Source organism: Antechinus flavipes, chromosome 3, assembly GCF_016432865.1.
Source record: "Antechinus flavipes isolate AdamAnt ecotype Samford, QLD, Australia chromosome 3, AdamAnt_v2, whole genome shotgun sequence".
In the NCBI taxonomy this organism is placed as follows: Eukaryota; Metazoa; Chordata; class Mammalia; order Dasyuromorphia; family Dasyuridae; genus Antechinus; species Antechinus flavipes.
In genome coordinates, this window is record NC_067400.1 from 622,068,933 (window position 1) to 622,094,821 (window position 25,889).

Below are 25,889 nucleotides of genomic sequence, written 5' to 3' on the forward strand. Positions count from 1 at the left end.
AGACCAATTTGACAGCTTAGTAGTGGACATTGTTTGACAACTTATTATCACCTGAAGTAGGGAGAGACTTGTGGCAGAGACACCAACTAGAGGGCTAGGGCAATAATCTAAGCATGAAGTAATAAAGATTTCCACCATGGGAGCAATGTCAGAGGAGAAAGCAGGGTATTTATAAGGGATGCAATGGGAGAGTCAACAGAACTTGAAAATTGAATATTGCTGGTTGAAAAACAGTGGAGGATCTAGGCTGACATGGAGGTTGTGAGCCTGATTCTCTGGAAGGATAGTGGTACTCTCAACAGTAATATCAAAGTTAGGAAGAATGGAAAGTTGAGAAGGAAAGATTACAAATTCAGTTTTGGACATCTTGGATTTAATATGGAACATTCAATTGAATTTGTCCAATAGGTAGCTGGAGATGAGAAACTGTAGGTCACGAGTGAGGTTTTGATTGCATAAATCAATCTAAGAGTCATCAGCATAGAAATGATTATTTAATCCATGAAAACTGATGAGGTCACGAAATGAAAGAGAGAACAAGGTGAAATAGAGCCAGTAGAGCACCTTGGGGATACCCAAGATCACTAGATTCAGCCTAGAAAAATTAGCCTATAAGCTCACCTATTGCTGGGAGCCAATGTGGAATGTTCAATCTATACAATGAGAGCAGAATAGGGCAAGGTAACCCACACAAGCTGGGGCTAAATTTTCAATGATATGTCAGACCATCAGCACATGGGGAAGTTGCTGCTATCACCCAGACCTTGGTAGCTCTACTCAAGCACAGCTCAGTGACCACTAAAACCTATAGGGTAGAATATGGAGGGAATGCTGGAAGATTCAATGGACATGAACATTTTGGTCCAGTAGGAGGGAATTGGTGCTGATGACTCTGGTGATACTTCCCTAGAAGCAAAAGAAAATAGATGAGATATTTTTCTATTTCTCTCATTTTAGGGACATGGGGATCATAGTTGGCTCTTGGATGTGTACATTTACTCCACAAATCATCCATATCTCTTCCCAATGATTTATTCCATGATGATTTTCAGAAAAACAAGATTTTCCCTTTCAGAGACTTAGAAGAGTCAAGCCTTTAAGAGATGAAGGAGTGCAATGCCTTCTTAACTCCCTTTATTAAGCCCATCACTGACTCCACAAGGCTGGACAGAACCCTTATTCTTGCCCCCTCTGAAACCCCACAGAAATCACCATAGCAACAAACAGGTCAGCATGCCCTGTGAGCACACCATCTACTTTAAATGTAACATGGAAATCAGCTAATAAGAGAGTAACACCAACAGAATACAGAATAGCATTTTGAACATACAACCACATAAAGGGCTTTCTCTGATTTGGCGCCTGCACATTTCCTTTGCTTTGCTGTTCTTTGTAAACCTATGCTAGTTATAATATCACTACCATACATTAATATCCTACAATTGACTTTTCTGTATATATTCTGGGTAACCACATATGCAGTTCCACCAAAGCTTTAGGACCTCCCCCTGTTAGCAAGCCTCTCCTGTAACCTCAACATTTACATATCTTGTGATGTAATAAGCACTATTTTTTATATAAAAATGCTTGCCTTGCTTTACTAAACAGCTGACTCCTTCAGGGAACTTGGCCAGTCCACTGAGTGCTTAAACATCAATAAATGCCTTTACCTGATTTGGAGATGGCCGAATTCTTCCAGGTGACACTGAATTACTTGCTCTGGTTTCAAATTTCATGATGGTCAAGAGAAGATCTTCAAGTTGAGTAGAGGAGAATTTTATAAAGACTATGGACTTCTTGAAGATTGGAAACTAATTTTCCCCCTTTCTTCCCATTTAAGTGTGAAGATATATTCTTATCATGCTTGGCTGAATCTTCATTCTCTTTCTTATCCTTTTCATGACTTTCTTAGACCATCACCATAATCAGGTAGCAAGTCTTAGGTAAAAGTATGAATCCCACTGAAATTAGAGGGAATATATATTTGAGTAAAATGTGGGATTTCAATTTCCTTAATTATGAAACAGGATTCTTCCTTTGCTGCATGTTTGAAACCTCAGAATATGGTTAATTTTAATTTATAAGTAAAGAATAAATGGAATTTTAACTCTTAGCAAAATATAAATAATTATATTCAAGCCCTAAGTTGTAGTTAGTGAAATTTTGCTTTTGGGGGTAAAGACTTTGGGACTATACTATTGTTCTGAGTTTCGCTTTATAGGGATGGTTATCTGTATTGTCACAAAGCCAATAGTAGAATATGGCATGCTTCAGTCTGGGGAATTGCTAAAGACAGATGTTTGGGCTTGAGAAAAGTGTTGTTAATAGTATGGCTTAAGGATCATCTTGACTCAGTTTCTCCCTTGTACTATTCCCCATGGTATTATATCCTTTCTAAATAGAAAATGTCCCTACTTCAATAATTCTGGACCTGGCTTTTGATACCCTGTGACTACATGACTGGCTGTCAGATATAATTCATGCCTACTATAAAAAACAAAGCTATGGAAGTTTTTCTCCTGTTAAGGTGTATGTCAGGTGAATCTGTGCTCTTGAAGGCATGAGTCTTGATCTTATGATGAGAACTTGATCTTATTTAATAATGATGATCATTATTGTATTCTTCTGACTTTTAATTTTATGGTGTTTATGTTTACATCTAAGTTTTCTTAGTTATCTTGGTGACATTTTGGCAAATCTTTTCCCTCAAAATTAGTTCTTATAAGCCTTCTAAAAAGTTTGATCTGTTATAACTATGTCCCTCTTTTTCCTTTCATAGTAAATTTCTACAACCAAGGCATATAAGAAGGACAAGTTTTGCAAGTATAATAGTAGATCTATCAATTAATAAAGTGGTACTGGAATTTCTGTTACTCTAATAGGATGCAAATATGGAAAATCTTACAATTTTGATCTGTATTTGTGGTCAAATTATAATACAGGGACAATGTTCTTCAAAAGGGAGAATTAGATAAAGTGATAAGACAAAGATATGATGTAAAAATTTCTAATTAAATAGAATAGGAAATTTCAAAAAAGATTAATTAAACTGTTTTCTCTTACAACTATATACATGTATATGATAGATTTCCAAATGTATCTAGATACATGGAAATTCAGACTTTGATTATTAACTCAAAATTGTTGTAAGGATTTTACATATAAAATTGTATCCATGATCATAAAGAAAATGAAATTATTTTCTCATTTATATATTTTTATATGTGTATATATACATATATATATCATAATTTTAAAAGAAAGAAAGGTTCATTTTATGAATTATCCCTTCATGAATTTTTAAAAGATTCTATCAGGTACATGGTTTAGGTAAAAATAAAAATAGCCAAGTGGCATAGGAAAACTGAAATTCTCTGAAGTTTCAGGTTTGGAAAACCAAATTTGTAAGATTGTACTAAATTGTACAAAGTCTTGTTACTAGCAAAATTATCTAGAAATGAGCCAGAGAAGCAGAGTCCCCTTCACTGATATCCTGAGAATGAAGTCCATTCTAGAATGTACAAGAAAAGATATCCAAGGTCAGAATGACTACATGAGACTTTATGATTCACAATGTGCTGATTGAATGGACCTTAGGAATAGATTACCAGAATACAAGAGAACTTGATCATATTTAATAATGATGATCATTATTGTATTCCTTTGACTTTTAGTTTTATGGTTTTAGTTTTATAGACTTATAGTTTTATAGTATGTTTACATCTAAGTTCTCTTCTAAGATGTCAACTAAGACATCTTGGCAAATCTTTTTCCTCAAAATTAATCTTTATAAGCCTTCTAAAAAAATTGATCTGCAACCTGACTTATGTAATTCTTATTATTTGGGTAAAAGTCCAAATCCTTTATTATCTCTTTGAAAGTCTTGTCTCTTTTCCTGGGGTCCCGTTAGCTTTCTTAAAGGCCTTCTGGAGTCTTGGTTTCAGTGGAGAAACTAAGGAGGAGAGCCTGATGGAAGATTGAATGAATCTCTCTCCTTGGTTCCGAGAGCTTGAGCTCCTGCCCTCAGTCCTTTGTCTTCTCTAATTCTGAATCTGGCTGAGTTTGTCCAAGCTTATATGCTCTCTTATCATAGGTGTGAATCTTGTAGAACTATCTTAAGTACTAAGTACATGTAGTAAACTAAAGTACCATTAAGCTATTAATAGAGAACTATTAAACACCATGCTAAACTAATATCCATTGTCTTTATCAATTCCACTGACTTAACATCTTGTAAGAATCCTTGTTTCAAGTTCAGAGTTCTGACCCATAACAGAGATGTTGCTCACAAGTGAAGAAGTTGAGATTGATACATGGAGACATTCCCTACTCTGTAATCAATACCATTGTTTCTACACATTCCTCCAATACTAGGAATTCTGACTAAAGACCTATCTTAAAAGAATCACTGTGAACTCCTATAAAGGTCCAAAGACATTCAATGATCCTCTATTCAACCTGGGATATTTCTGCCCTATCTTTTGTGTTGCAATTTTTTATGTCTTCTCTTAGGATACAAATGTTCCTTTGTGTAGGATTATGAGATATCTGAAATAAAAGCTTTCTGAGCAATCTGCTTCTTTTATCCATAAAGCCTTTCTTAATTCCCAGGAATGGATGAATTCAGTGGGTGAATAGTTACTTCAAATATTGGAGAAATCAGAGCAAGAGACAAGGACTAATAGAGAGAAAGGAGGATGAAGAGGCATATCAGGAAAGTTTGTGCTGATACAGGATAGAAGGACCTCCCAGCCTCATGAAACCAAGATACTCAGCCATAGTGTAATACCAGAGAAACTGAGACAAGACAGAGATCAGTTTTTAATATTTTAATTGTGGAGAGTTTTAGACTAGCCAAGGCTAGCCAGCTGTATAGGACTCTTGTCCAAAGCATTCAGCCACAAGTAACTAAGGCAGGGAACTTATAAAGTTACAGTCTTATAGGGGAAACAAAGGGAGATTGGGGGGGAAGGGGTGAGCACACTGGGTGAATGGACAAACCATAATTCCAGGAAAGGATCATAATTTAATCCTGGCAGGATAGAGGTCAAGATAAGAAGGTTAAGGACAGGAGACAGCAAAGCAAGGGGCAATACTCAAATGAAGGAGGAATTATTCCAGTAATGATTAATATAAGACACCTGGAGTTTATCTCAATGGTTTCTTTTCTGACTCAATTTCTCCTAGTCCTAATGGCAAGGAAAAGAGGGCTATACTGGTTTTATTCAGAGCATTACAATAGGTGAAAGGAGGCATAAACTCAGCCCAGAAGTGGAGCAGATTTTAGGCATGAGGTTGTAGCAAACATTTGTGGATCAGAAAGCAGGGGATCTGGGATCAGAGAGGCTTTCATGGAGTAGGGGAAATAAGCCTAAACTTGTACTTTGAAGATGTGGAACCCCCACTCACTGAGTGATCAGGGATGGTTCATGACCTCTCCATAAGCTTCAGATTTTTCATCTGTCAAATGGAGATATTTATATTTACTGCTTTACCAGATAAGATAACAACAATAATGGTACTAGCATTTATTTATTTTTTAATGTTCAAAAGTTGATTTTTGTAATTAGTATTTTATTTTCCCCAATTACATGTAAACATAGCTTCCAACATATATTTTATAAGATTTTGAATTACAAAATTTTATTCCTCCTTTCCTTTACTCCTCTCCACCCCCCAGGATGATAAGCAATTTACATTTGACAATGCATGTTCAATCATGTTAGACATATTTGCACTTTAGTCTTGTTGTGAAAGAAGAAACAGAACAAAATGTAAAAACCCAAAAAGTTCTCCCCTCCACCAAAAAAACAAGCAAAAATAGTCTGCTCTGATCTGCATTCAGATTTCATAGTTCTTTCTCTGGATGCAGTTAGCATTTTTCCACCATGAATCTTTGGGGATTGTCTTGGATCCTTGCACTGTTGAGAAGAGCTCAGTCTATCACAGCTGATCATCTCACAATGTTAATAGCCAGCATATATAAAGTGTGTGTCTATAGAAATACACATACAAAAATAACTTATATAACACTTGTTTATAGATATATGCTTTTGTATATATATAAGTACTTTCAAATATATAAATATATCTTATCTGCTACTTCTAACATCCTTATAAAGATGGTGTTGTTATTATTTGCATTTTACAGTTAGAGGGACTGAGGGTATGAGAAAGTGTTAAATGAATTACTCAGAGTCCCACAGCTAGTAAATGACTGAAATAGGTTTTGAACTTGGGTCTTTGTAGATCACAGAATTCTACTCATTAAATCACCTAGCAATGGTTTTCAAAAGTGCTTTGTAACATACAGGATGGGTCAGAGCTGAGAATTGTTGCTACTCTTCAGGAATTTCATAACTCTCGGAAGCTTTGCTATTTGAGAAATACATTTTACCTTTTCTCTTTATTATTTATACATTTATGACATGTGTGTAAAGGGAATCTGGGAGGAGAGGACCTGGTGATACAGCATGAAGAGAAGGAGGGTTGGAGAGCAGGAAGCAGGCGATACTGGGCCAATGGAAGGGGACAGAAGGTTTCTGATGGTCAGCTCTGGACATTAGCTGGGTTTGGGTCCAAGTCTTTTTATGTTGCCCAGAGTTGGCTGATCTTTTCCCCTCAACACTTGCTGGTTAGTTTGAAGTTCCTATAATCCTTTGATTTCTATCTGTCCAGCCTTACTGCTCCAGGCAGACATTTTCTGGCTCATCCTCAACTCTTCAGGCCGTTCCACTCACTAGCCAAAAGTTTCCCGATGACAAGGAGAACCAATCCAACTAGACTGATGCGAAAGAGATTGATCACAAAATAAACCGACTGGGTAGCTGAGGGAGAAGAGGAAATGAGGCTAGTACTGACATGAGAATATTTCCAGGAGTTCACCCTTCTCTTAGCAGGCTCCTTGATCCTGCCCCTGGATTTGTCCAAATCAAGGCTTCCACAAGAACAGGTCATCCAGGACTAAACATATTTTCTTTGTGAACAGTTACTCAGCCCTTGGACATCCTCCTATTGAGGACTCTGAGCTCTGAAATTCTGTGAGTATTTCTGGTTTTCTAAGCATCACATCCCTACCAGATCTGCAAGACTCTGCTATTATCTTGGCAGGATGCTGAGCTGCTCTCTTCTGAAGAAGTTTAGCTCATCAGGGCCCCCAGTTGCTCTTTACTCACATCCATTGAGTTGCGGTGATTAGAAAGTCTTTAGCTGACAATGACAGGCTATTCTGTTCAGAGTTCTTTCCACGGGAGCAATGAGCCACACTTTTACTTTGAACAGCCCAGAAAAGACAGGAAACATGTTTTAGGCTAACTCTGCTTTTTGATTTGTTTTTTGACTTCCTATACCTGGTGATAATTCAAAATTCAAGATCCCAATTTACTTTGCTTTAGGAATAGAAAATTGATTTAACTCCTGTTTAATCACTTAGGGAGAACTTGTGACCCTAATTACTCTCCAGGAGCTCCTCGCTCTCCCCCTCCCCATTTTCCTAAATAACAGCTTCTGCCAGATTGGGACAATTCAGGGGTCCTCAAACTACAGCCTGTGGGCCAGATGCGGCAGCTGAGGACAATTATCCCCCTCACCCAGGGCTATGAAGTCTCTTTATTTAAAGGCCCACAAAACAAAGTTTTTGTTTTTACTATAGTCTGGCCCTCCAACAGTCTGAGGGACAGTGAACTGGCCTCCTATTTAAAAAGTTTGAGGACCCCTGAAATTTCTAGACAAAAGCTCTATTCACTCCCAAAATCTTGTGATTGGCATGCAAATGAAATGGAGCAGGAATCAAAGAAACATGGGAAAATGCATGTTTCTACCCTTCATTCAAGAGGCCAATAAAAAAGCCTGGAGTTTTAGAGCTTTTTCTCATCCAACACAAAGCTTTGCAGAATCCCAGTACCTGGATGTTCACTACCCAGGACTTTGTGAATATATTATTGAATTTGGACAGGAGTTGAAGTTAAAGTCCAATTTTTTTTTTTTTTTTTGGTATATCCCATTTTCCTCTCCCTTTAAAAAATAATCTGAACATTTGACCCAATAACATTGTCAACTGCCATGGATTTCATTAGTACTTCTAATAATTTGCAGGTCTTCTTATTCATCCCAAACACTCTGTTGACTTTCTCTGATTTCTAACTGCCTATTAGACACGTCAGACTAGATGCCTTACAGATATCTTAAGCCCAATATGTCTCAAATGGAACTCATTTCCCCTTCTTCCCTAACCTCCCCTTTTCCTAAACTCCCTATTACTATCAAGAGCTGTTATGCCACAGTTCTCTTTTATTGTCCTGACTCAGTTTTCCTAATTATCCTGACTCAGTTTCCCTAAATTGTCCCCTAGGTTTCGCTAATTGTTCTGCCTCGATTTATAATTGTTCTGCTCAATCCTGCAAAACCACCCTTCCCTCTTAATCGGAATATTTGATAAGGGTAAAAGATCTTATACTTTAGAATATCAGAATGCTTTTTCCCATCCCAAGCTATCAGAATATCAGATACCGCCTTATCAAGATGCCTATCCCCATCTCCAGGGTGCTTCCCCCCATTATGTCATCCCCATTTCTGGTGGCTCACCCCACCCTGTCAGAGCCCAGTTCCTGCTCTCAGCACTCTGACTCCCCCTCTGCCTCAATGTACCCCCTGTGTCTGAGTTACGTATATATATATATATGTCATTAAGAACTCACATTGTTTGCTGGATTCTTGGAGACAATAGTCTCATTCAGCCATGGGACCAAACCATGGATCCATTTGGTCCCAGTAAATCTCTCCCTTTTAAGAAAAATATTAAATACTCTCTAATCTCTATCTTGCCTCAGTTTCTCTGGCATTACAGAGCATGGTCATCCAAGCTTGCAACCCAAGTGCCATCCTTTGCTTCTCACCCTTTCTTTCTTCCTCCAAATTCAGTCTGTTGCTGCCTTGTCAATTCTGCCTTCACCACATCGCTCATACTCCCCCATTCTTTCCTTTGACTTTGTCACCATCTTGATGTAAGTCTTAATTACTTCATATTGGGACTATTGTAATAGCCTGCTAGTTGGTCTAACCAGCTTCAAGTTTCTCCCTATTCCAGTCCCATCTCTATTCAGATGCCAAAGTGATCTTTCTAAGTTTAGAGCTAACATATCAATTCCCACTCCATTCCCATGACACACTCAGAGCTCACTATCACCTCCAGGTTAAAATAGAAATTTGGCTCTTAAAGCCCTTCGTTACCCAAACACTTTCAACTTTCCAATATTCTTACCAAGTCTTTCTTGCTCCCATGTACACTGATCTAGTGACACCGATTTTAGTTGAGACTTGAAGAAAGCCAGGGAAACAGCCAGGGGAGAGCGATGAGGAAGGACAGCATTTCATAGTTCACTGGACCAGGAGACATGAACTCATCTAGTACAGCACTGACCCACAGTTCATTGGGCCAGTGTACTTGAACTCATCTAGTATAGCAAAGGGTTCTCTCTCCTTCCTTTGTTAACTAGTACACTATTTCCTTCTAATCATTTTGTATTTTATTCTTTGGAATTTAAAGATCATTTTATTTGGCAGAGAATTTGGAGAAAAGAAAAGAGAGAGAAAGAGACAAAGAAAGAGAGAAGGATGAAGGCAGAAAGAGACAGAGAAAGAAACAGTATGAGACAGAGACTGAGAGTAGAAAGGGGGAGAGAGACAGAGAGACAAAGAAAAGATCTACAGAGAGAAATAGATAATCAGAGAGAAGAGAGACAAAGAAAAAGACCTACAGACAGAGTGACATAGACAGAGAGAGATAGATAGAGAGACCCACAGAGAGATACAGACTCCAAAATAATACTTGAGTAGCTCTACTTTCCTTCTACTATCCATTACCATTATCCCTCCATTCTGAACAGTGGTCCTTGCATCCCCTTTTTGATCCTATCTGTCTTTTCTCCATATTTCTTACAAAGACATTCTGGAGGTGGGCTGGGGCTTAAATGTCTTTGCTAAATTCCCTTCACTCTGAATTTTAGGTGTCCTGACACTATGCTTACAAGATCATGCAGTGTTTCTGTCTTACTCTTTATTTCTCCTTGGCCATCTTCTTGGTATGCTGCTCTGTTGTCACTATATTGGCTTCTGCTGCTATTTCAGCCTCCCAAGAGGCCCCGTAGAAATCATGTCTTGGATCTCAGCCTCTTTCCTTCCTGTGGATATAATCTTATGACTGGGTAGGGTTCACAAAGCCTACTCCACCTCACTGGTCTTCCTTCCCCCACCACACTCCCCTGATTCCCCCTGGCCATTTTTCTGCCCTGACACCCTTATAATTCTGTGGTCGTCCAAGTCCCTGAATGGGGATTGCCTATATAATCCCCATCTGTCTAATATTTCTCCAAGGCCATGCTTGTGAGTAGTTTTACTCTAATGAGAAAAGTGGAGAAGGACAAAAAGCCCTAGGGATGTGCAGGATGGAAAAAATGAAGACAATTGATAGAACAAAAGGAAAACTGCCCAATTCTCATTATTACTATTTTCTCTGCCAAAAAGAATGATGTATCTTTTTATAGCACCATAAATTCTTCAAGTTATTCCCTCTCCTCTCCTCCCTGAGGACCAACCCATGTAACAAATAATAATTTTTAAAGACAAAAAAATAAAAAGAAGAAGGAATTAACACAACTGATCAATATATCAAATAAAACAACAATATGTATGTAGTATAAAAATCACCTCTGCAAACAGCTAAGTTCTCACCTATATTATTTTTACAGCCTCCTAAATGCCTGATTAATTTTTTCATCACTCTTGTCCATTTTAAAAGCTGCTAGGTAGCACAATGGATAGAAAGCTGGGCCTTAGTCAGGAAGTCTTGCGTCCAAATCCAGCTTCAGACCTATACTAGTTATGTGACCCTGAGAAAGTCACTTAATTCTTTTTGCCTCAGTTTCCTCATCTGTAAAATGAGCTAGAGAAGAAAATGACAAACCATTCCAGGATCTTTGTCAAGAAAATCCCAGATGAAGTCAGGAAGTCAGACATTGCTGAAATGATTCTAATTTTTTAATCACCTATGTACATCTACAAATTCCTTCCAAAAAAGTTTTCTTAAGTGTCAGATGTGACCATGTGACCCCTTACCTTAATAAACTTTAGTGTCTTTTGCCTTTAAAACAAAATATAAAGGCAGCTGTTAAGGTACTAAAAGCCTTAACAATGTGACCAGGAGGGAATCTTTCTGCCCTCATTAAACATTGATTATTCTACAGCCTATACGCTGAGAGCCATTCAAACTTGCCCTCCCACTCTAGTCCTTCCATATGACATTCTTCCTTCTACCCTGCTACTTTTCCATTGGATGATTTCTTTGGTAGGAATTCATTCTTTTCTTACCTTGTGTATGGTGTGAATTGACGCTTGAATCTGAAAGTTTAAAAAACAATTTTATTTAGTCATTTGGCAAAAAGAGTCAGAAGATTCTAAGAAGTTTACATTATAAAGTGTTCAATGAGGGCATAGGCATTTGCCATATTGTCCACTGATAGGCAATAGATGGTTTTCAGATAGAAGTTTGAGATGTATATCAGAAAGAAATCCTAATCATTCCAATTTTGAGAGAAACTTTGGGTGGACTCAGAACAAGTTGGTTCTAAACACTTCCTTCAGCAGTTCTGCTTTCCCTGACCTCTACAGTAAGCTTCTGGGTTAGACAATGTTTAGTACATAATACTAACTTTAAACAATATAATAGATAAGGTTTTCTGAAGGATGAACAATAAAATATTTCCCTAAATTCTCATACTATCTCTGCCTTCATTTAAGACATAGATCATCCAGCAGTGTTTCTACTGGGCTTATACCCCAAAGAAATACTAAAGAAGGGAAAGGGACCTATATGTACCAAAATGTTTGTGGCAGCCCTGTTTGTAGTGGCTAGAAGCTGGAAAATGAATGGATGCCCATCCATTGGAGAATGGTTGAGTAAATTGTGGTATATGAACATTATGGAATATTATTGTTCTGTAAGGAATGACCAACAGGATGAATACAGAGAGGACTGGAGAGACTTACATGAACTGATGCTAAGTGAAATGAGCAGAACCAGGAGATCATTATATGCCTCAACAATAAAACTGTTTGAGGATGTATTCTGATGGAAGTGGATCTCTTCGATAAAGAGAGTTAATTCAGTTTCAATTGATCAAAGATGGGCAGAAGCAGCTACACCCAAAGAAAGAACACTGGGAGATGAATATAAACTGCTTGCATTCTTGTTTTTCTTCCCGGATTATTTATACCTTCTGAATTCAATTCTCCCTGTGCAATAAGAAAACTGTTCGGTTCTGCACACGTATATTGTATCCAGGATATACTGTAACCTATTCAACATGCCATCTGGGGAAGGGGGTGGAGGGAGGGAGGGGAAAAATCGGAACAGAAGTGAATGCAAGGGGATAATGTTGTAAAAAAATTACCCTGGCATGAGTTCTATCAATAAAAAGTTATTTAAAAAAAAGATATAGATCATCTGCATGAACCCTTTCCTGATCCCTCCCAACTGTTTGTGCCTCCCTTTTAAATTACCTTGCTGTTAATGACTTTCTATTGATTTGCATGTATTCATTTTATAGCTCTAATGCATGGTTTTGCATTTATAACAGAACTGAATTACTTGGGTGTAGGAATTGCTTTATTCTTTATATTTGTATTCTCAGTAACTCTTACAGTGCTTAGTACTTAATAGGAGCTTAATAAATAATTGTTGGTTGATTCTCTGGGACTCAGTCTACTCTTCTGTAAAATAGGGCTAAAGAGATTTCTAGTGCCAAGATGACAGAAAAGGATAAACTAAGAAAATCTAAACTAAGGTTTCATAACTGTAAGTGTGAATGGGGATTATCTAGCATATAAATAAAAATTGATAGTAGGGTGATTAAAAACCAGAATCTTACAATATGCTATTTACAGGAAACATATTTGTGCATAGAAATATACACCAAGTAAAGATAAGGGGATAGAACATAATCTATTATGCTTCAGCTAATGAAAAAAGAAATGACTGTATTGATAATAAAACCAATAAAAGTCATATGATTTATCTCAAGAGATGCAGAAAAAGCTCTCAACAAAATACAACAATGTATTACTTCCTTAAATGATAAAGTAACATCTGTCTCAAACCATTATTATCTACAATGGGAATAAACTAGAAGTTTTTCCAATAAGATCAAGGGTAAAGCAAGGGTATGCATAACCACCACTATTATTCAATATTGAACTGCAAATGTTAATGATAGGAAAAGAAGAAAAATAAATGAAAGAATCAGAATAGCAATGACAAAGAAAACTATGACTCTTTGCAGATGATATGATGGTATACTTCTTTAGTGAATTCTAAAGAATCAACAGAAAAAGTATTTGAAATAATTAACATCTTTAACAAAATTGCAGAATATAAAACAAACCCACAAAAATCATCAGTGTTTCTATATTTCACCAACAAACTCCAGAAGCAAGAAATAGAACGAGACATTTCATTTAAAATAACCGTAGACTACATAAAATATCTAGGAGTCTATTTGCCAAGATAGACTCAGGAATTGTATATGAATACAATCATGACACATTTCTCACACAAATAAATTCAGATCTAAACAATTTAAATTATATTAATTTAATGAAGGGAACACCTTCATTGTCTTTAACCAATTGGAAAATGACTTGCATTCTTATTCATTTGACTCAGTTCTCTATGTATTTGAGAAATGAGACTGTTATTACAGATACTTGTAAAAAAATAAATATAAACAAAAAAATAAATATAAACAAACAAACAAACAAAAAATCAGTTTTCTGCTTTTCTTCTGATTTGAGATGAATCTGTTTTGTTTGTGGAAAAGTTTTTAATTTTATATAATCACAATTATCCAGTTTGTGTTTTTTAATGCTCTCTGTATTTTGTTCAGTCCTAAATTCCTCCCTTTCCCATATATGCATATATATATACCACTGTTAATAAATTGATTTTTCTCAGCATACATCAGTTTACCTATTGAATTGACTCATGATAGGCTTTCCTAAATTCCCCACCTTTCTCTCAGACCTGGATCTGAGACCCTCATACTAAGCAGTAATAGAGTCTCGATTTTCCTCCCCTCTTACCCACTCACCTGTTATCCAGATTTCCAGGGGATCACTGGGTTCTGACACTTTGTGCTGAAGTATTCTTGAATGATAGTAAACACAGCTGTAGTTCCCTGAATCTTGGGTCCTAGCAACCAGGATGGGAAAGGAAGCCTGGGTACCCATTGGTCTCTGTTGCTGTAAGGGGTCAGGGATGTCAGCCTTAAACAATGCAAATGTCAGTTCCCAGAGGGAAAACCAGGGTGGCTGCTGGCACTGGAATGTGACATGAAATCCTGGGGCTATCACAGGACCTGGAAGGACTGAGAGCAAGGGCTTGGGAAGAGAACCTACAAGAGAAAGATGATGCAACTGTCAGCACAACAGGGTTCGTGGCCAGCCTTGCTGGGCTCCCTGGACAAATTCCTTCCCTTGTCTTGACAATAGTTTTCTGATGTGTATTTTTCTTCAGTTTCCTTTTGGTTCCACCAGGGATGGTACATAATGCTCTCTAAGGTCCCTTCCAAAAGAAGGAGACTTTCATATTAAAGAATTCCCCACCTCACAATCCCTATCTCTACTGAGGGATCCTTCATCATTTTCCTTCCCTTGCCTCTTCCTACCCTAAGACCATTCCAGAATCCATACAGGAGGATTGACCAGCAGGAAAATCCTTACTATTCTGAGCTCCCTTCTTTTCTTCCCCTAGCATTTCTTCTTACCTCTCTGACAGGACAGTCCTCAACACAGCTATTTGGTGAGATGGAAGTCACCCACGTTATTTGTTCAAATGAAATGGAGGACCACTGGTCCTTGCTATTGTAAAGCCCCCTCTGCTAAGTACTTAGTCTTTGTGGGCATTTCCATCTGCCCCACAGCTGGGTGGTCTCCTCCATTAGACTGAAAGCTCCTTGAGAGCAGTCATTGACTTGCTTCTCCATTGGCATAGGGGCTGCCACATAGGAAGTGCTTAAAATATATTTTTGTTTTTACTTCTCTTCTTTCAAGTAAGATCTTGGATTAGAGAAGGACCCACTTCTATCTCTAATATATCCCTTTATCTCTCACCTGATTAATGGTGAATCATCACGCAAGCTTAGGACTCAGGCTAATGCCAAAGGTCACAATATGGTCTGGTTCTAGCTCCACTATCTGTATCACCTTTCACCTAATCTGGACTCAAGTTCTTTTACTTGGAAAAAGTACAAGAGGCAGTCCTTTTCCGGGTCTGCTGCTTGACAGTTCTACTCCTGACCCCTGTTCTGATTTTCCTTTCCAGATGTGTTAGCTTTGTCTATAAAGGTCTTATCTCCTCTGGGATGCCTGACTTCCACAGGTTCCCAGAGCATTTCTTCAGGGGGCACAGTTCTTTTTGGCCCTTGTGCTTGGGAGGGAGAGAAGTCTGACAGTGCTTTTTGGCTTTCTTCTTCCCTTACCTGTAATCAATAGCTCCAGGACACTGCTAGGCTCTGACATCATGTAAGGGGGCTCTGTCTCAGAGTAAAAGCATGTGTAGTTCCCAGCATCCTCCGCTCTGACAGACAGCAGGGAGAAAGGAGCCTGGATCTCTGCTGAACTCTGATATTGTAAGGGCTTCAGGGTCCCAGCTTTAAGCAAAGTAAATTTCACTTCCTGGAGGTCTGCATGGGGAGGCCGCCAACACCAAAGGGTCACGTTCTCTCCTGGGGACACCATGGAACTGGGTCTGGCCAAGAGAGAGGGTTTGGGGAGGTAGCCTGGGAATGAAGGAAGCACCAGAGATCAAAGGGGGAAAGTCCCTGACTCCATCCCTACACCCTCAGTGCCACCCAGCACAGTGTGTCAGCAGCTTAGGGTCTGTCCCATGTCCCTTCACTTTCACGTCCTGCAGGAAGTGAAGGAAAACCCTTTCTCCCTTTGCAAGGTGGAACCTAGCCCTAGGGGCTCCTGCAGCTTTCCAGGATGCAGTCTATTCCCAGGTGACTGCTCCCCCACCCTCTATCTCTATGGGACAGATAGAGGCCCATCCTGGGACTTTCACCATCACCTGTCACCAACAGGTCCAGATTCTCACTAGGTTCCGATGTCCTGTGGGGGGCATTCACTTCATAGTAAAGGCAGCTGTAGCTCCCGGTATTCTTGGTGCTCACATGTGGCAGAGAGAAGTCAACGTGGGTCCCCTCGGGACTCTGGCTCTGTAAGGCTTCTGTGATCCCCACTTTCATCAGAGCAAACCTCAATCCCTGGAGGGACGACTGGGCAGGATGCCAGCACCGCAAGGTCACATTCCACCCTGGGCTCACTATGGCTCTGGGCAAGGCACATAGCAATGGCTTGGGGAGGAACTCTTGGGAGAAGCAAGATCAAGAATTAGAGGCACATGGGAGCAGAAATCTAGACTTGGCTGAGTCTTGAGACATTGATTGGCTCATAGACTTAGGTCTGGGAGGAAGCTTGGAGGCCCTCAGCCCAGGTCCCCCAGTTTACAGATGAGTAAACTGATACTGATTTATGCTACTAAGTGAACAGGCAATTGAACTCAACTCTTCCTGTCTCCAAGTCCCACTTTCTACTTTACCACTTCAGAGATAAAACAAACAAACAAAAAACTCAAAAAGAAAACTGAGCTTCATAGAGCTCACACAGCTAAAATTGTGTCAACAAATATTAAAGACCTCCTACTTTCCTGGCCTGGGGGTACAAAGAATGAAATAGTCTCTACTCAAAAGGAGTGGACAGTCTACTAGAGGAGACAACCGCAAGAACAGATTATGAATCTCAATTGATGGAAATGAAATGAATAAATATCCAATGAATAAACATTGATATTAATAAATATTCATACAGAAGGTTGAAATATGAAAGCTTAAATCTGTGTTAAGATTTTTGGGACACTGTGCAAATACAGTGAAGTTTAATCCCAGGTAACTTGGGAAGGGAGTCCCTCACCATTTGGGAAATCCAGAAAGGTTTCATGTGGAAATGGTATTTGAGTTGGTTCTTAAATGGAAGTAGGGACTCTCTTGAGGCAAAGGACAAGACGGAGGGCAATCCAGGCCTGGGGGAGGCCAGTCCAAAGAGTTGGAGGTAGGAGATCGGATGTTATGGAGAAAGATTTGCCTCCATGGCAGAACACAGGCAGGAGAAGCTGGAACAGTCAGCTGGGGCCAGGCCAGGGAGGGATTTAACAACTAGACAGGAGTGTCTAGTTTTGCATCAAAGACAATAGAGGGAAGTCGATATGGGGGGAGTTGGGGGAGTAAGATGGACACAGCAAGACTGAAGAAACACTGATTGGGCAGCAAGGATTAGGGCATGCTGAAGTGGGGAGAGTCTTGAGGCAGGAAGGAAGGCCAGTTAGGAGTGTCAAAAACTGGAGGGGAGAGATGATGAGGGTCAGAGGTGAAGTGCTGAGACAGAGATTGTGAGGATAGCTGCAGCAGGATTTGGGGACTGAACGGAGTGAGGGAGAGAGAGAAGGTCAAGAGTAGGCAGAGCTTAGGTACCCAGGAGCCTGGAAGGATGATGGAGCCTTCCACAGAAGGAATGAAATCTAGAAGAGAGGAGGGGTTAGCAAAAAAGATGTTGAGCTTGGTTCTGTTCTTTTTGAGTATAAGATATTTCTGGAAAACTCCTTCTGAAATGGCTAATAGGTAATTGGTGATGGGGGAATCAGTTTCTCTCTGTCTCCGTCTCCTCTGTCTCTGTCTTTCTCTGTCTCTGTCTCATTGGGCTAGACACACTGATCTGGGAGTTATCTACATAACAGATTCATGGGAGATGGATACATACATACATATATATGTGTGTGTATGTGTGTGTGTGTGTGTGTGTATTTAAACAGACAGATCCAGAGACAGAAAGAGACAGGGAGAGAGAAAAAGAGGGACAGAGACAGAGAGGCAGAGAGAAATGATGATGATAAAGGAGGAGGGAGAGAAGAAAATCCAGGATTGAAGAAAACACCTCTACTTGTAGGTCCCTGATATGAATGAGCTACCAAATGAGTAGAGAATGATTAGACAAGTAGAAGATGTCACAAAACCCCAAGGAGAAGAGCATGTCCAGATGTTTCAGAGATGTTGGGAAGGTCAAGAAATGAGAAAAGAGCATTTAGAACGTTGGAGAGAACAGTTTCTGTTGAATGAGGAGCTGGAAGACATTGCCAAGGGCAGTAAACAGCAGAGAATGGATCAGCCCCCAAACTTACAAACCTGAATCCTAAGGATCCAGTAGTCACTTTTGCACACTCTGGCTCAGCATCATACCTTTAAACAGAAGTAGGAGGCTGTATAACCCTGGACAAGTCATTTCACCTGTGTCTGCCTCAGGTTTTCCAGCTCTAAAATGAGGATTGTAATGGTATTTACCTCCCAGGATTATTGTGAGGATCCAATGAATTAATATTCATAAAATGTTTATTACAGTGCCTAGCATATAGTAGGCACTGAATAAATGCTTATTTCCTTCCTTCTTTGTACTCCCGGTCCCTAAACTTCTTATTTGTACTATTATGATGCCACCTCCAAATCTAAATGGATTTGAATTCTGCCTCAGACATTTGCTTACCTGCATTACTCAACTCACTTAATATATCCTAGCTTCAGTTTTCTTATCCATAAAATGGGAAGAAGATAGTATCTTCTTCCAAGGGTAGTTGTGAAGATCACACAGAGTTTTGCAAACACCCAAGAGCTAAACAAATGCAGCAAGCCTTATCAACATTATTACCATTACTACTACCTCTATCACTAGAAGTTCTTCTGGGAACTCCATACAGATATGAAATCAATGCAACTAGGGGGATGTCTTAGAACACTGAACTTAGAACACTATTTTCTTCTCCAACTCATTTTACAGGTGAGGAAGCTGAGGTAAAAAGAAGACAAAGAGGCAATAAGTATCTGAGGTCAGATTTCTATTCAAAAAGATGAATCTTCTTAACTCCAAGCTTGGCACTCTCTCCATCGTGCCATCTAGTTGCCTTATATATAAGTTACTGATTCAAATTTATAATCTAAGAACCATTCCCAAATATATAGTCAAAAGACATGTACAGACAGTTTTCAAAAGACAAAATCAAGCTATTAAACCATATAGAAAAATTCTCAACTCCAACTAGATGATGGGAAATTAGGAATTAAAATAACTTTGAAATTTCACACCAAGAAAATTAACATTAAAAGAAAAAAAAATTACAAATTCTGAAAGAGCTACAAAATAACAGACACATTTATCTGCTGTTAGTAGGAATTGTGACTTGGTCAGACCATTCTGGACAGCCTTTTGGAACTATGCTACTCAAAAGTTACTAAACAGTATATATAACCTGTGACCCCAAAATATTATGCTGAGGTGATCAAGAGATAAAAGAAGAAAATGATCTGTATGTACAAAACTATTTTTAGTAACTATTTTTTAAAGTTGTCATATTGATTACCATAAGGTTGTATACTCTTGTGGGGAAATAGTTAAGCACATTGTAGGTAATGATGTATTAATGTGCCAAAAAAATGAGCAATTTCAGAGAAATCTGAGAAGGCTTGTATGAACTGATTCAGAGAGAAGGGAGTGGAGCCAGGAGAATAATTCATAAAAAGACAATCATTTTATAAAGAAAACTCTGCTGAATGCTATCATAAAATACATGTCTACAAGACTGAAGATGAAATATGCCACCCAACTGCTACCAGAGACATGAGAGACTGGAAAGACAGGTAAGTCCTGCATTTTTGGACACAACCAAAGAAGGCATTGTTTTGTTAGAATACATTATTATTTGTCACAAGATTTTTTTTTCTTTCCCCTCTTTTCTTTCTGTTTTTATTTTTAATTGTTCAATGGGGTAGTGGGAGGGAAAGGGAAAGATAATGAAGCCTTCTTTAAAAAGAGAAGAATATTGACTCTGGAATCACAGGATCTGAATGTAAATCCTGTTCTGTCACTTGCTACTTATATCATCCTAAGCTTTCACTTACAAAGAAGGCACTAATGGTTACAAAACCTTTGGAAGATGTTGCTATTTGAAATGGACTTCTTTTAGCCTCACAATGTGTTGTAGAGGTAGGCATTGTAATTCTCAAGCACACAACTATTTCATCCCTTGTTTAAAGATAATGTGTTTTAGAAATAGATTAGGAGACTGGCCCATTATGGCTGTGACATTGGGCTAGTCTCTACAGTCTTCCAGATCTCATTTAGAACTTGGAAAGTTTAATCTCAAGAGTTTCTTCCATTTCTAGATGGTATGGCTTTCTAATTACTCTCTCTTCTCTGAAATTGAAAGCTTGGAAAAGAGTGAAAAGAAGGTTTTCTGTTTCAGAAGACAAATTCATACAGCAATATTAGAGATAGGAGTTCCCCTAGTAATTCCTATGAGAAATGAGACCCCTTTCCTTACCAATCTAGGATAGCTGGAACATATGGATCATTTAGCATCTAGGAAGGAATTAATGGCAGCAGAGATCAAAGAATCCCCAGTGGGACTTGAGGCCTATGGGACAATTGGCAATCAAGAGAAAGATGAAAGGTTGTTCCTCCAATCCACTTCAGATATCACCACTGCAAGGGTATCTGCAAGGTTACCCTAAACTTTGATTGAAAGGTGCTCTGCTCACATCAGCAATTGAACCTCTCTGAATCTTTGGGTCTCATAATCTTAAGTGGGAATTTAGTTTTTTCTTGTCTCTGAACTTTTCTTTCTTCAAGAGCTACAACTCAGTATTTTGTGGCTTCTAGTATCAAGAGACTCCAGAGCTGGGCACAGTTCAGGGGAAAAGATAGAGGCTAGAGAATGCTCTTGATAGAGCCCAGGTCCTGGAATTTGGGGAACAGTTGTTTTCAGTGTTTCTCTGTATTAAATGTCCTGTGGTAAATATCCTATTCTTCTTTCCTGTTTGTCCAGAAGAAGGAAAGGGGAAGTGAAGAGTTGGAAAAAACTCACCTGTTTTTGACTCCATCTTCTTGACCAGACACAGCCCTGTTAGAGAAACTCTGATTATAGGTGATTGCTCCCTACCTTTGCCCTCCCCATTTCCACTAAGTTATCTTTGGTTGGAAGGAGGACAACAAACATATTGGGACCTCTCTATTTCCTAAAGCCCACTGCCCAAAAACCTTCTAACAATCTCCTTGCCTCTTCTAGACATTCAAAGACTCACCAAAACAGAGGAGGACCATGAGTGTTGGGGACATGATGAACCCTCAGGGTCTGAGACTGCTTGGATTCTGATATAGAAGGAGAAGAAGGGTCATATTAGTTGCCTGGATGCAGGATGTGGTAAAACAAAAAGTTGCTATCTCCACCTACACAGGACAAGGTTTCATACTTGACCATCTAAAATGGATGACTCACGATTTCCTTTTAAGCATGTTTTATTTCATTGAACTCAGAAAATGTCTATTTAGCATCCACAGGGTAAGGTACATCAGGCCAGCAGCTGTCCATCTTATAGGATGTGCTACCAGGGCTGTGCTAGAGCCAGTTCAAACCAACTTCTATTCCTTTCCTTGGGAGCATTTACACCTTGGAAATCAGAATACTAGAAATCAGCGCTTGATCTATTGTTTTATTAATTGTCTAGACCAATGAAAGTGATGGAGAAAACACTGATATTGAAGGTTAAACTGAAAAGTATATCCTGTGTATTTTTTCCCTTTGGGAAGCTGGTTGTTTTTTTTAAAAAAAAATTTTTATAAGTACAAATAAAGAACATTTTTAACATTCACTTTTTAAATAGTATTTTATTTTTCCAATTACATATAGATAGTTTTCATTTTTTGTAAGATTTTGAGTTCCATTTCTTTCTTCTTCCCTCTGTTGCTTCTCTCCTCCCCAAGACAACAAGAACTCTGAAATAGGTTATATATGTACAAGCATTTTAAACATATTTCCATATTAGTCATGTTATAAAAGAAAAATCAAAACAAAAGGGAAAAACTATAAGAAAGAAAAAAATACCAAAAAGATGAAAATCATATTCTTCAATCCATATTCAGTCTCCAGAGTTCTCTCTCTGAGTACAGATGGTATTTTCCATTCCAGGAATGTCTTGGATCATAGTATTGCTGAGTAGAGTTAAGTACCAGGGTTGTCCATCACATAATCTTGCTCTTATTATATACAATGTTTTCCTGCATCTGCTCATTTCACTCAGCATCCATTTAATAAATCTAACCAGGCTTTTCTAAAATCAACCTATTCACCATTTCTTGTAAAACAATATTCCATTATATTCATATATTATAACTTATTCAGTCATTCCTCATTTGATGAGCATCCACTTAATTTCCACCACCAAAAGAGCTGCTACAAACTTTTCTGCACCCTTGAGTGTTTTTCCTGCTTTGAGGGATCTCTTTGTGGTACTGCTGGATCAAAGATATGAACAATTTTATGGCCTTTAGGCTCAGTTTCCAAATTGGTCTCCAAAATGGCTGGATCAGTTCACAATTCCGACAACTATTCCAGTTTTCCCATATTCACTCCAATAATTATTTTTTCCTGCCATCTTAGACAATCTGATAGATGTGAGGTAGTATCTAAGAATTGTTTTAATTTGTATTTTGCTCATCAGTAGTGATTCAGAACATTTTTTCACATGACAACATATGGCTTTAATTTCTTCATCTGAAAATTTTCTATACATATCTTTTAATCATTTACCAATTGGAGAATGGATTGTATTCTTATAAATTTGGGTCAATTCTCTATAGATTCTATATAATGAGGTTCTTATCAGAAACACGGACTCTAAAAATTGTTTCCCAGTTTTCTGCTTCCCTTCCAATCTTGGCTACATTGATTTTTTGTGCAAAAACCTTTTAATGTAATGAAAACCATCCATTTTGCTTTTAAGCATACTTTCTATTTCTTGTTTGGTCATAAACTCCTCCACTCTTTCTAGATCTGACAAATAAACTATCCCTTGCTCTCCTATTTGGCTTATAATATCATCCTTTTTGACTAAATCATGAACCCATTTCAACATTATCTTGGAATAAAGTGGTGAGAATGAGTTCATCTATACTTAGTTTTTGAAATTCTGTTTTCTAGTTTTTCCAGCAATCTTTGTCAAATATCTTATCCCTGAATCTGGAGTCTTTGTGTTTATCAAACAGTGGGTTACTACAGTCATTGACAATTGTGTCTTGTGTATCTAATATATTCCACTGAACTATCACTCTATTTCTTAGTATGAAAGGGTTTTGTTGACTACCATTTTATAATGTAGTTTTAAGTTTGGTATGGCTAAGCCACTTTCCTTTGTAATTTTTTCAACAATTCTCTTGATATTCTTGACTTTTGGTTCTTCCAGATAAATTTTGTTATTATTTTTTCTTACTCTATAAAATAATTTTTTGACATTTTCATTGGTATGACATTAAATAAGTAGGTTAATTTATATAGAATTGTTGTAATTTTTATTATATTGTCTCAGCCTACCTATTAAGAATTAATATTTTCCCAATTGTTTAGCTCTAACTTTGTGTGAAAAATGTTTTGTAATTTTTGTTAATAAAATTCGTCAGTTTGTCTTGGTAGGTAGACACTTAAATATTTTATATTTTCTATGTTTATTTTACCTATTTAATTTTAAAAATATATTTTATTGATTTTTTTTCAAATAGACTACATTTCCTCTCATTACTTATTTATCTTACTGTCTTAGCACCAAAATGTCATTACCTCTAAGAATTTTCAAGAAAGGATTAGAGAAGGAAAACAAAACCTACAAAATAAATCAACATATCAAAAATTCTGATGTTATTTTTACATAGTGTTTCATAGCTCTGGACCTTTAATTTCTGTAAAAAAGAATCTGGAGAGGGAGATGATGTCTTCTGCTTCCTCTTTTTTAGGAACAATCTTGCAGTTTCTTTCTTTTTTTAAAATAATTTTCTTTTCCCTAATTGAACATAAATCCATTTTAAGAGTTGTTTTTAAATTTTGACTTCCAAATATTCCCCTTTGTACTCTTCTCCAAAACTGAGAAGGCTCATGTGAAATTATGCAACATTTCCATACAAATCATGTTGCCCCCCCAAAAAACAAACACAAATCTCTCCTCTGCCCCACCCCCCACAAAAAAATTACTCAAGAAAAAAAGGGTTAAAAAATTATGTTTCATTCTGTATTCAGATGCAATTGCTTCTTTCTTTAGGTATGTATAGTATTTTTCATCATAAGTTATTCAGAGTAGTCCTGGATCATTCATTGCTGTTAATTGCAAATTGCAAAACCATTCACAGATGATCATTCCACAATTTTGCTATTATTATGTAGACAATGCATTTCACTTTGCTTGAGCTCATAGCAGACTGTCCAGGTTTTTCTGATAGCATCCTGTTCATCTCTTTTTATAGAACAATAATAATCTTTAATAATTCTTTAACACAATTTATTCAACTATTGCCTAATTTATGGACATCTACTCAATTTCTGATTCTTTGCCTTGAGGAAAGAATTTCTATACATATATGTCCTGTTAAAAAAAATCTCTTAGGATCCATGCCTAGTAGTGGTATTGTTAGATCAAAGCATACACATGATTTTGTAACCCCTTGGGGATAGATCATATCTTTTAATCATTTATCTTTTTTATAAAGCTTTTTATTTTCAAAACATATGCATGGATAATTTCACAACATTGACCCTTGCATAACCTTGTGCTTCAGATTTTCTCCTTCCTCCCACTCCCTCCCCTAGATGGCAAGCAATTCAATATATATTAAATGTGTTAAAATATATGTTAAATCCAATATGTATGAATATATTTATATAATTCTCTTGCTGCACATGAGAAATCAGGTAAAAAAAGAAAGTAAATGAGTAAGAAAACAAAATGCAAGTGAACAACATTCAAAAGAGTGAGAATGTTATGTTGTGGTCTACATTCAGTTCCCACAGCCCTCAATCTGAGGTGTAGATAGCTCTCTTCATCACAAGATCATTGGAACTGGCATGAATCACCTCATTGCTGGAAAGAGCCACATTCATCAGAATTGATCGTTGTATAATCTTCTTGTTGCTATGTACAATGATCTCCTGGTTCTGCTTATTTCACTTAGCATCAGTTCATATAAGTCTCTCCAGGCTTTTCTAAAATCATCCTCCTGATCATTTCTTATAGAACAATAATATTCCATAACATTCATATACCATAACTTAATCAGCTATTCTCCAACTGATGGGCATCCACTCAGTTGCCAGTTTCTTACCACTATAAAAAGGGCTGCCACAAGCATTTTTGCACATGTCCCTTTCCTTCCTTCAAGATCTCTTTGGAATATAGACCCAATAGAAACACTGCTGGGGCAAAGATTGATCATTTATCAATTGGAAATGGATCATTTAAAAAATAATTTGATTTAGTTCCCTCTGCACTTGAGAAATGAGACCTTCATCAGAAAAAACTTATTTAAAATGAGGCATAATTACTGTTGCTAATTTTATCCCCGTCTTGTTTATTCTATTCTCTTTCTTTTCACTCTATCTCTCCTCAAAAGTAATTTGCTTCTGACCACCCCTCCGTTAATATACCCTCTCTTCTATCACTCTTCTCCCTTCTCTTATCCCCTTCATCTCCTACTTTCCTGCAGGGTAAAATAGATTTCTACACCCGTATTGAATTTGTATGTTATTTCTTCTTTGAATCAATTCTGATGAGCAAGGTTCACTTATTCTTTTCCTTTTTTCCTCTCCCCCTCTATTATAAAAGCTTTTCCTTGCTTTTTTATAGTAGACAATTTATACTTGCCACTTCCCCCTTTCCATTTCTCCCAGTACATTCTTCTCTCACCCCTTCATTTTATTT

At 37.7% G+C, this 25,889-nt stretch overlaps 1 protein-coding gene across 1 annotated transcript; it reads right to left on the reverse strand.

The window, feature by feature from the left end:
* Window positions 1-5,531: 5,531 nt before the first annotated feature.
* On the reverse strand, window positions 5,532-17,065 carry LOC127556470 (T-cell-interacting, activating receptor on myeloid cells protein 1-like). The gene is made up of 5 exons (XM_051989642.1): window positions 16,121-17,065; window positions 15,531-15,830; window positions 14,142-14,444; window positions 11,365-11,394; window positions 5,532-5,995 (listed from the first exon to the last, which is right to left on the reverse strand). The coding sequence occupies exons 1-5, from the start codon at window positions 16,296-16,298 to the stop codon at window positions 5,967-5,969; spliced, it is 840 nt and encodes a 279-aa protein (XP_051845602.1). The 5' UTR covers window positions 16,299-17,065; the 3' UTR covers window positions 5,532-5,966.
* Between the last annotated feature and the right edge of the window lie 8,824 nt (window positions 17,066-25,889).